Source organism: Pteropus vampyrus, unplaced genomic scaffold (genome assembly GCF_000151845.1).
Source record: "Pteropus vampyrus isolate Shadow unplaced genomic scaffold, Pvam_2.0 Scaffold4, whole genome shotgun sequence".
Lineage (NCBI taxonomy): Eukaryota > Metazoa > Chordata > Mammalia > Chiroptera > Pteropodidae > Pteropus > Pteropus vampyrus.
In genome coordinates this window covers 5498798-5511322 of record NW_011888785.1, presented here as the reverse complement: position 1 = coordinate 5511322, position 12525 = coordinate 5498798, and the positions used below count along the sequence as shown (strand labels likewise).

The window sequence follows — 12525 nt, the reverse complement described above, 5'->3', positions numbered from 1 at the left end:
AATTGATATTATTATTAAGTAGTCACCAGTGACAAACAACTTTGGGCTCAACTTGACTAGTCAATAGAGAGAACTTCACATGTGAATTGACAGTATGATTCTTTATGAATTTTTTATGAATTCCTTCATGCTATATGTATAACCTTTTATAAACTGTATGGAGTCATGTACTGATGAGAATCATAGGACTGAAGGATTTCTTTCTCAACATTGAACATTCCTAATTATTTTCCTATTGACTTTTGTGAAACAGATATCAGTGTCTAAAAGAGTGATATAAACTTTATTTTTTTTTCTCGAAGGGAAAATATATACCAGTATTAACATTAGAGAGTGGTTTCGCTCTTAAATTAGAATTGTTTTTGGGTCACAGCGAGATCCAACTTTTTTTGTTTTTCAACTGTTCATTATTTTAATAATGCATTTCAAGAGCAGATCTGTGCATTTATAGAGAGGTGTTACATTATTAAAAAGGCTGACATCATATGTGTGTCTAACAATGAATCTAGTAATTACCTCAATAAATCCAGTATATGGTGACAGATAATCCTCATTAAATATATAATATCAATAAGACTAAGTATTGTGAGTCCTTTATATAAGAACTCATTGAAGAAAAAAGGCTACTATGCAAATAATACCACATTTCAATGGAATTTAAAACCAGTAGCTGTCTTTAGGGAGAAAAAACTGGTTTCATCTCTGTATGCAGATAACATTCATATTTTCAAGTATGATTGGAAATGTAAATATTAATTATGTTTGGAGGCTTATAGTAATTCAGTGAAGTTGACACAACTTTCCCATTCTGCTTTTTTGTTGTTGAGAATTTTAGTTCTACAAATTTATCTGCCGACAATTTTTTCTCTCACTCTGTAGCATCTGGGAAAATAAAATGTGAGAGAAATGAAGGCCTGATGTGTTTTTTTTTTTCCTGATATATAAAAAAATGGGAATGGCTTTAAATTGCCATATTTTCTCCATAATTTGTAGGCGCTAAATATTAACTTTATTTAAAAAGGTTAAAGAGTTTTAGGTTAAAGAGTTTTAAAAGGTACAGTAATTCATCGTAATGCAGACAGTATAAAAAATATGACATAAAAAAGTTAATTACTAGAAATACTGAAAGGAAATTATAAAACACTACAAACATTTTAAGGTTGGAATTTAGAAACTGGTTTTAACTAAAATGTGTAAGTCCTATGAATCCCAGAGAAGTACAATATTGAAGGATAACCAAGAACTGTGCTCTTTTAAATACTGAAAACCACAATAATGATGATAACAAAAAACAAATCACATTTTAATCAGCAAATGAATCTATCTGGATGGCTAGATAATACATCCAGGGCAAAAAGATCTTTTCCAAAAGGCAGTTTAACTCCTGTAAACACAGCTTTGGTGAAGCTGCAAAAGAACTCACAGCGATGATCATTAAACATTTAAAATGTAACATCTCTCAGCTAACATTAAATGGAAGGTGATCTAACAAATAATTAAGAAGGGAAAGGCATTCATTTAAGCATGGTGTTCAAAAGCAATCGATGAGACATTAAGTTCTTACAGGGAAAGAATTTCAGGGACTTAAGCTTACAGGCACCAGGTAAAAGAAAGAGGGAAGAAATTCCTCTCTTTGTTAAATCTGGCCCTTTAATTAATGGATCAGTTACATCCATCAGGAAATCTATTCTTTGGTCAGTCAAGGGAATAATTTCCTGAAAGGAGGAATCTCCCTACCCCACATCAATGGTCATTTGAGGTTTAAATTTGTAGGTCATAAAGTGAGTGTCAGGTACACTTTCTCTTCCCTTCTATCTAATCCTGTTTCCTGATTTCTAGGAAAAGAACCTAGAACTATATTATAGATGATCTATACTTTTTCAGGTAAAAAATATAGAAATGAAATTTGCATTAACAAAATGTTTTTGGATTAAAAAATAGTAAGTACAACATTTAATGTTATCTTCCAGAATATCATTTTATCATGAATTTTATTTCATTTATGTTATGGCATATGGTATACAGTATATATATTTCCAAGTACTAATCATTAAGAAATCCCTTCTCCAAGTACTTATATAAAACTGATATAAAGAAAAAAGAAGCTTTACCCCTTCAGGATTATACTTTGCAAGCACACCATTACCATGGAATTCTTCAAGAACATCCTTTAATTTCTTTGTAGAATCTGTAAGAAATAGAAAACACACAAATTATTTATATATGTTTGTTATAGTTATATAACAGTCCAGAAACAAAGACTTCTTAAAATATAATCACCAACAGATATTAATTAAAAAATGAACATGTAAAGTGTCAATTCTTTGTCACTTTTAAAAGGCTATTTAATTAGAAAAGACAATCACACCAAAAAGAAAGGAACAGAAAAAGTATGTTTTGCCCAAGTGTATTGTCCAAGAATGGAGCCATTGCCTGTATATTATATATAAAACGATGAGGAAATAAATGAATAGATAGTATTGTTTTCCTTTATCTTGATAACATAACATTTAAATTAGTGAAATAAGTTTAGTTTAAGAAGAAAAAAGAAAACAGGAGCACTTTTAAACTTTATAATGTATACAGTGCATTTTTCATATATCACTCCATTAACTAAATAATAACTCTACTAAATAAACAAGAAAAATGAAATGTGTAGATAAACCTCAATGGTGAATCCACTCAGAGGTAAGCTATGGATTTTAGTATTTTGTAGGTAGTTTTAGAAAGAATTTTCTAAATAAACATAAAACTCAACACTTAAGCTCATTTTAATTCAAGTAAGAAACAAAGTTTATACACATTACAAAAAGTATTTAAATTTTTTCAAGTTTTAAAAAAATTTTATAAGTTTTATCATATTAAGATGCTGATGAATCTTGAGTTAATATAGGAAATAATATCATAAAAACATAAATATTATTAAACTTTAAAACTACATATAAATGTAATATAAATATATGTATTTAATTTACTAAAATAATGCTTTTATAATTACCAAAATATAACTTTTTGACCAAGAAACCTCAAAATTATAATATGTTTAAGTTCGAATAAAATAATAGCTAACAAATATTGATAGGCCATCTAAATATTCAATTAAGTTTGAATAACAGTGATAAAATAAGCTTGAAATTAAAATGTAAGAAAAAAGCAGGATTCTTAGTTTTCAATTATGAAACAGGGCATAGATATTGTTTGCTAGAATTTGAATATAATCCTTTTTGCCTTTTTCCAAGATTTAGTGATATTTGAACCATATTTCCCAGTTCCAAAAATCTAATTAAAAATGACTTTTGAAACACCTTGTTAGAAAATTCACTTAGATGCTCACTGAGTGCATCATGCTTACCTATATTTTGTGAATTATATTTTCATTTGGAATGTACGATTTTGTTTCTTTATTGTGATTCTGTGGGGTTTTATATGTGTGACTCTTTTATTCATATGATAAAATTCACATAACATAAATTCACCACTTTAACCGTTATAAAGGGCACAATTAAGTATAATGCTGTGCAACTATCACTCCTATCTTAATTCCAGAACATTTTCATCACCCTCTCAAAACCCTCATATTCTTGACATGTCATACAAATAGAATCCTACAATACATTGCCTTTGTGTTTGGCTTTTTTCCCATAGTACAGTGTCTTCGGGTACAGGTTTTCTCCACTATTCGAACATAGAGTGTTCCTATGAAAACTTTCATAAGCTGAAATAGCCATAAAGCGAAGAAGCAATTACTATTTCTTTGAAAGTGAAAATCTTCTAATTTCTCTTGGTTAGCAAAAGCAGGTGCTAATGTCGGTCTTTTGTAAAAGCAAAATGTCATAACATAAATTTTGAAAAGTAGAGATTCCTGCTCATGCATATTGTAGCATGTGTCAGTACTTTATTTCTTTTTACAGTCAAAAAAAAAAATTCCATTTTATGGATATACCACACTTTGTTTATCCATTCATTAGCTGATATAAATTTGAGTTGTTTTCATGTTTTAGCTATTATAAGTACTGCTGTTATGAGCATTCAAGTACACATATTCCTTTGCAAATATTCCTTTGGGTATATCCCAAGGAGGAGAATTGCTGTGTCAAGTAGTAACTGTATTTTTAATATTTTGAGGAACTGCCAAACAGATTTTCACGGGGCTGTACTATTTTACATTCCTACTAGCGATACACGAGGGTTTCAATTTATCCATATTTTTGCGAACACTTGTTATTTTCTAGTTTTTTTTTAAATTATTATAGCTATCCTAGTGGATATGAATGGTTTCGAGTTCTATTTTGTATTTCAAGTCATTTGCTAATAAAAAATTTATGTTAAATACCTTTTCAAGAGCTTATTGTGCATTTGTGTACCTTTTTGTAAAAATGTCTATTCAAGTCTTTTGACTATTTTTTAATTAAGTTGTCTTTTTGTTAATGAGATCCTCTGGTGAGATCCTACCTACATGCTCACACACACATGCACACAACTGTGAGTGTGCTTTAACATGACTAAAGCCTGTATAGCTTCCTATAAATTGTTTCCAGTATGTATTCTGCTACCATTTTTCATAATGCGATCAGTCTTAATATGTTATGCCATGTTCCTTGCTACATTGCAGGAAGAAAATGTACATTTTAATTGTGTACAACATTTAAATTTGTTACAAAGCTGAAACAATAGAATGGCAATTAATATTAGGATTGAATTGATCAGAGCTATTCCTACATTAATACACATTAAAGTAATAGCTTCCATATGTACTTTGGCTTGGCAGAAAATCACACTACTTTGAGACCTGGTTATATATTAAAAAGAGACAAGAAGCTGATTCCTTATTCTCAAATCTTTCTTTATGGATTACAAGGCACTGTTCTAAGTAAGAAGACCTTTTATTTCTTCTTGTTTATAGAGGTAGATGTAGACCATTCTTTACATACCTCCATAAATTATGGGCTAATATATCCCAATAAACTATGGTTATTTTAATCATATCTTAGCCCTATGATATAATGGAAGGAGGAGAAAAATGTTTGATTTCTTATATGTAGGTCTTCCACAGAACTTCGCAGATACTGCCTAAAGATGGGCTTTTCATCTCAGGTTTCTATAGGAGTAAAAAATACATTTAGTAATCATTTATAAATGTCCAGAGAAGATATCAACCCTTAAAATTATTCATGTCATTTTTTTTGTGGTTTACTGGCCATAGTTATGTCAAAATATTATTAGTGAGATGACTACTAGGAATAAATTAATAAATTAAGAGCTACAATCTATGTATCTATAACTGCCCTTTCCATGAACTGAGGCTCAGTGATGATCTTGGCCTGAGACAATTTAAGGAGCTTGAATTCATATTCAGATGAATCACCACTAAGTCATTTTTCCAATATCCATTTCCATTTTTAATATTTTTACATCTGAAGTTTATCCACAATCTAATGTCCACTTCACAATATAATTTAGAAACTGCAACATTACCTTTTCCTCTATTTCTGTCTCAATAACCTTTGTGGGGTCCAGTCTCTTTAAGAAAGAGTCTTTGACTTATCCAGCCAATCTTCTATTGAAGGAGATTTTGGTATGGAACACCAGAGGGTTCCACATATCCTGCCTGGGCTCCATAATCTTTAAACAGAATCCCCGTACATGAACTACTTACATATCTCTGCTTGGATTCCAAAATTGCACTAGATTGTGAAATTTTTCTGTGTTTTACCTATCTTTATAGGAGAACACACATTTACTTATTTTGTAACTCAGCTGCTTTTCTGGATTTGTTCCTATTACCTACCGCCATAAATATTCCTATCTTTTGATTATGTCAATTCTAAATCATATCAGTTCAACACAACATTGGAGCAGTGGAGAGGAGAAAGGATGCACAACTAGAATGGACCTACCTTCTAGCACAAGAAAACTAACAAGGATGTGACACCTGGATGAAGAGATAGGAGGTGAGTGAAAGACATAGTCTCGGTAATATTTCAGCTAATATTGGAGCCTCAAGTACAAGAGCACAGTGACAGATTCTGGGCTACGCAATGCTAAGAAATCCAGGCAGGTAGCCAGACAGGCAGGCAGGCAGCTGTAAGCTGGGAGATCAATTCACCGTTCATACATATCTGTAATGGAACAAAGGTCTAGCATCCAAAGAAGACTGACAACTGAGGTGCTGGGAAGTCAGGTTCAAACAGCTGGTTAAATCCTTAGGATAAGGATTCAGGACAGATGCTCAGCACAAAATATTGGCTCTCCTAGAAAGCAAAGGAGGGTCGTGATTTGAGGCAACTGTGAAATATAGGCCTAATTCCAGAGACGCTGTTGCTTGGCTTGGTTAACAGGACAGAGAACTTGAAGAACACTGGATACCAATTGTTGCCCTTAGACTAGTATATTAGTCTTACCAGGAAGTAGTTTAATATTAATAAACATGACAGAGAGGATTGAGTCATTTTAGGTTGTCTTTTCTATCACCATAAAAATCATCTAAGAACTAAGGTAGTACTGAGCCTGAAAGTGGAAGTCATTTTATTCAGTAGAGACCTTTTAATATGCTGGGACAAAGGAAATATATATGGGGACTATAGAGTAGATTTTCTCTTCTGACTTGTCTTCCTAGTAAACCCTTTAGGATATGAGTCAATCCAGAGGACTCCTCAAGAGCCTACTCCCTATGAATCCTCTCATGTTTGGTTAAATCACATAATAAACAATACCATGAGAATTAAACTAGGTACATTTTAAGAATCTATAATTAGGAATGTTCTGAATTTTACATGATTTTCAAGAAAAATTTAATTAATTTTTACATAATTCTGAAATAAAGATAAATCAATAAGTGCATAGTGCATTTGGCAATGTTCAGAAAATAGAAGACTCAAACTAATGAGTCCTAAAAATGCTCCATTAAAATCAAACACTTTTAGTTGACCTCACATCTCTTTAAATGTCTGTTGCATCTTGAATAAGCTTCCTTTGTGATTTCACTGCCTCTTTGCCTCTTTATTCCAAAAAATTCAACACACACTTAGATTAATCAAAAAGGCTCCATGGAGTAATGGAAATATTTAAAGCCAGATAGATTTGGATTTAAGTCCTGGCTCCAGAATTCCTGAATGTCCCTGGGTATATTTTTAACTTCTTTGTGGCTCAGTTTTCTATACTTAAAATTGGAATAATGATATGGACCAAGCAATGGTGTCCTGCAAAGTGTCTGGTGCCCAACAAATTCCTGTGCCTTTGTTCCATCCTAAACATAACTTCAAATATACAATCATTATTCAATAGTTTCTTGTTGCCTTTGGATTAAAGCACAAACTCCTCCTCTTGGTATCATGGGTATGTCAGAATATGATCCAAACCTACCTAGCAATAATTATTTTCTATGTATCCCTTATTTACAATTCAATATCCAGCCCTCCAGTTACCAAGGCATCCCATGATTTTAGAGCTCTTCCTTCACTTGAGATGTTCTTTTTCCCCAGGATTCTCTTCAGTCAAATGAAGTTAAAGCATAATGTATGCCATAGTTTATCTGCCATTTTATCCACAAAACCTCTCAGGACCTCCTTCAACCACAGTAGATAGCAACTTACCTTCCAGGGAACTCCTCATAATAACTCTCTTAAAATCCACATGTGATTTTATGCATCAAGTACTATTAACATTATTAAAGTTTGCATGTGGAAAGTATTTTAGAGTTTGCAAAGTGTTTTCTCTTATTATTTCATTTAAAATTCACAATCACCTCTGACTTTATCAAACTCCCTCTCCATTTAACACACGAAGAAATCAAGGTTAAAGAAATCACTGATTTAAAAATCACACAGCTAAAAGAGGTTGAGGTAGTGACCAAACTCTTGCATATGACTCAAATCTGTTCTTTGCTTTGAATCAATAAAAATTTGGAGTCCATTACTTTTGTTAATTTAGTTCAGAGAATTTTTTTACCTACTTTCCTAGTACCTAGAAATATTCTATTTCTTTTTTTTTTCTTACCAACAGATGAAGAAGATATCTTCTACATAAATAAAAAAATACAACAAAAAATTCCTATGATATTATTTAAATTCAAGTTTCTTAATGCATTTTATTTTTTGTTCAGGATTATGTTTCTGTTTAATAATGGAATTAGAATATATGTGTGTGTATTGCTCTTTTATGAAAACTTTAAGTAAAATATATGTGGATTTTGCATAATATATATTTCATATAGTTATTATAAGAATGCATTTTCGATAAACATTAAAATTGTGCTGCATTATAAGAGGAAAGTATATAGAAAAGACAGGACTATTGAAGAAATATTCTCATTATGCCTCAAGAGAAAACCTTTTTTTCATTTGTTCCAAAGTAAATATATCTTAAAAGTCAAGGCCAAGAGTCCTACCATCCAAATAGGAGTCATAGCTGTTGTGAGAAGATGATCATATTCCACTGTTAACACCAACACTATTCAGCTATAAAACGCATTTGTCATTTTTATAAATAACAACTTTTTAAAGAACTGACCATAGGTGTAGTCCTTTACTTGCCAAAATAGACAGTGCCAAAGGTCCCTATTTCAGTGAGGACACTGGATTTCCAGGGGAAAATAAAGGCTCTGACAACGTGAGAGGGGCTGCCAACACCTTTAATCTTGTTTAATACATGGGACCATGGAAAAGTCATCTTTTGGTTCTCTCAACTTGGTGCTTTCAAAAGTTTCCTTCACAATCTACGATTCCTCACATAATTTTTTCCCCTGTCACAAAGGATATTTGTGGCCTAGAAATCTTTTTCTGTGCCACACCAAAGCATCTTTGCAGTGGTTGTTTTAACCCTGTAGTAAATAGTGTTGTGTAGCTTTAACTGTTTAAAGAAAATAATTTTCTAATTTAAATACTGAAGTAGCATTAATGTGCATGTAATGTATTAGCATTCAATATAAAGTTAAATTTGATAATTAAAGTTTCCCTTAGCAATATTACATTTAAAATTAGCAAAAGAGCTTTATCTATGTCTAAACCAAACAGTTTTGTATCTAACTCAGTGGTACATGATCCTGAATCCATCTTAAGATCTTCTTGGCAACTTTTAAAATATACTGATACCTAGGCCCAAAACATTGTGATGAAGATTGAATTGTACTAAGTTCTAGGATCCAGGTTGAGGATTTTTAAAAAGCATCTCAATTGATTTTTGTATGTAGCTAAGGCTGACTTTATCAATGCTTTGATCCTTAAAGAGATGCACAAAGAAATTGACAGTTAATCAATAATTTTTTCCTGCTACACTTCCTTATGTATGTGTATGTATATATATTATATATATATATTATATGTAACATATATATTTAATATGTACATTAAATCTTTATATATATATATAGTTGTTCAAGGGGCTTATTAGAAAAAAATTGGAGCCCTTTATTCAAAATTTTATTTACCCTGACCTCAGGTCACAATAGCAAAATAATAATATTTTGGTAATCCAAAAGATCGAGAAATTGATATAGCCATTAATACAGTTCCCCAAGTGATATAAAAGATATTCTACTTAAATTATAGTCAACAGTAGATAAGAAATACCTACAGCATTATAGGATATTTGGAGGACTAGTCACAAAGAGACAGAAGTTCATATCTACTTGTGTGAGAATTATAATAAAAGTATAAAGAGATTGAAAAAAATACAGAACTACTGTTAAAAATAATAAATCATGTGGTAGCATTTTATATGCTAATTGAAATCTATACACCTGGATTTTTAAACATCCTAAAAAGAATATTCTAATGATACGGCTATATTAGAAAGAGCTGTAAGAAAAAGCTCTGAAGTTGTTCTGAGTGCAAGTTCTCTCTCTACATGTTCCTGCTAAGCTCTTGGGATCATTGTTAACTTGAAAAGATGACAACCATAATATCTCAGAGAAATGTGTATAGCAATACACATTGTAGTGACTATTTCTATTTATCTAGAAAGACAACTATTTAATTCAGATTAACTGCTGATTTGAGGCTATGAAAAATTTTCCTTTTTCTTTTTGACTTTCATTACTTGCTAATAATTCTTTTAAACAAGAATTCCTTATAACACTTTCCTTCATTTGCTAGTATGACTTTTCAATGCGTGTATCTATTCCAGTGCTTTGGACAACATATTTATAAGAGTAGTTTTTTTTGGACAGATAATCTAACTGTTAGCAAATCTGTGCTGGCCAGGCATTGTTATAGGGGTCCATGAAATAATTCACATTTTATACAGATTATACTGTGCAGAAAATGAATTAAGAAAATGTATACTTGCATGTGAGCCACTCATCTACACAATAAATAAAAATTGGTATGGAAAACATAATTTTAATTAAAAATTATAAATGGTGAATAAATTGGTGTGATTCAGTGATGTTCTAGTAAATGTTTATAACTCTTGAGGGTGCAGAATGCTGACTTGTAGTGTTTGCTGATGGAACTGTTATAAATATTCCCACTATGGCCATTCGAGCTTCTCTTACGACATTATGAATGTGGAGTTGGGAAGAGATGCTAACATCTGACTCACAGGAGCAGGAATTAATGAATTAATCAACATAGAATTTTATATACTTTAGGGAGAATGAACAAGTCTTTCAAAACAAATAGAGATTAAGAGCAGAAATAAAATCCCCCAGTTGTGAATGCTCAATCATTTTTTCCAATACTCAAGACTATTGAGTTTAGAAAAAGTACTGTTCCATATCATTGCACAAAACAGAAATTATTCTTGCTCATGTGTTTTGTGGTCTAGTGAAGGAAGATAGAAAATAAACATAATAAATTAATGTAGAATATTAGATAGATTTCAACTGCTATGGAAAAAAATAGTCCAAGGTCAAGGGGATTATTAGCTTGTGGGTCAGAGTTTACAATTTTATATAGGAAGCTTAGATTAGACTTCTATAAAAAGGTGACATTTGGGCAAAGTTTTGAATCTAATAATGTTTTAAAAGAAGTATTGTTCATGTAAAACTGATGAAATCTGAATAAACTCTGTGGATTATACCAATGTGTATGTTCTAGTGTCAATAGTATTTTATAAACTGTAGTTATGTAAGATGTAACCATCTGTAACTGGTACATGGGTCGTCCCTGGTCATATTGTTTTGTAAATTCCTATAAATCCATCATCATTTCAAAATATTTTTTTGAAAAGAATGCTCTATTATATTGAAAATAAGACTGTGGAAGACAAAAGTTAAAGCAGGAAAATTATTATGGAATTATTATATTAATTCATTCCAGAGATTTATGATTGCATGAAGGTCTTAGTGATGGAGCAGGGAAGATAGATTATTTTGAAAGTGGAGCGAAAAGCTTTCCTGATGGATTGGACATCAGCTGTGAAACTGAAGAGTCAAGAACAACCCTAAAATTTTGTTTGAGTAATTAGAGGGATGAAGTTGCTACAAAAAGGAACAGGGAGCACTGCAGACAGAGCAAGTATGAAATGGAGAGTTCTCCAGTTTTTGTTTTAGGCATTTAATATTTGAGAAATCGATTAGAAATCAAAGTGTAGCCATTAAGACAGTAAGTGTGGAATTAAGGAGAGGTTCTAGGCTACTGAACTAAATTTGAGTGTTATTTGTATAAATGATATTTAAAGCCATAGAACTATAAAATATCACATGGAAAGTGAACTTAGAAAAATACCAAGGACCAAAACCTAGAGCACTCAGAAGTTCAGATATCAGGAAAAGAGAATGAATCTGCAAGACTGAGAATGAGTATCTAGTAAAATAGCAAGAAAACCAGGAGAAGCAATGTGTCATGAAAACAGAGTGTCATATAATATCAAGTAAAGTGAAAAACCTGATCACTGGACTGGCCCAGAAGAAAGTCATTTGAGTCCATATTTAGAGTTGATTCAGTTTAGTAGTCAGGACAAAAGCCCAATCAGAGTGAGTTAAGATAAAATAACATGGAAGGGAATGGAGGCAGCAAATATGGGCAAATCATTCGAAAATATTTATTGCAACAGAAGCGAAGAATGTGAGTAGCAGTGGATTGCAGAAGTAGATTTAAGATTATTTTCTTAGAGAGAAAACAGCATGTTGATAGAAATGATCTAGTGGAGAAAATTTGAAAACGTAGAAAAAATAAGGGAAAACCATAGACTGGTGTCCTTAAGTAAGTAAAAAATATACAATCTCATTCATAGCAGAAGGTCTTAGGATGCAGGCATGGACATTTACCCAAGTGAGAAGGCAGAGCATATGGGTTCATATGCTGGGGGGAGGTAGATGTCCATTTGGTGTACGTAAAGTTCTGTTGTGTTTACTTTAGTCAGTGAAAGAAGAAGAAAGGCCAACAGTTGAGAAAGGAGGATAGAGGTAGATTTGAGGAGTTTTGAGGAAAGTCCTGAGGTGTTGAAATCCTCCAGGAGATAGTAAAAGTGCATTGACTAGGAAAATGTGATATAATTACCAGGCCACATTGAAGTCCAGTCGGTTATAAAGCAGGTTATGAAGAAAGTCAAAATTGACTGGGTTAGTGTGGTTTGTCCATCCAA

The 12525-nt window shown here is 31.8% G+C and overlaps 1 protein-coding gene across 1 annotated transcript in view; it reads right to left on the bottom strand.

Annotated features, from left to right (window-relative positions):
• DGKB (diacylglycerol kinase beta) overlaps window positions 1-12525 on the bottom strand; it is a 551422-nt gene that overhangs the window by 481345 nt on the left and 57552 nt on the right. The window contains exon 2 of the mRNA XM_023532508.1: window positions 2112-2188. Coding sequence (XP_023388276.1) covers window positions 2112-2188 — 77 coding nt within the window. The remainder of the gene's footprint in view (window positions 1-2111; window positions 2189-12525) is intronic.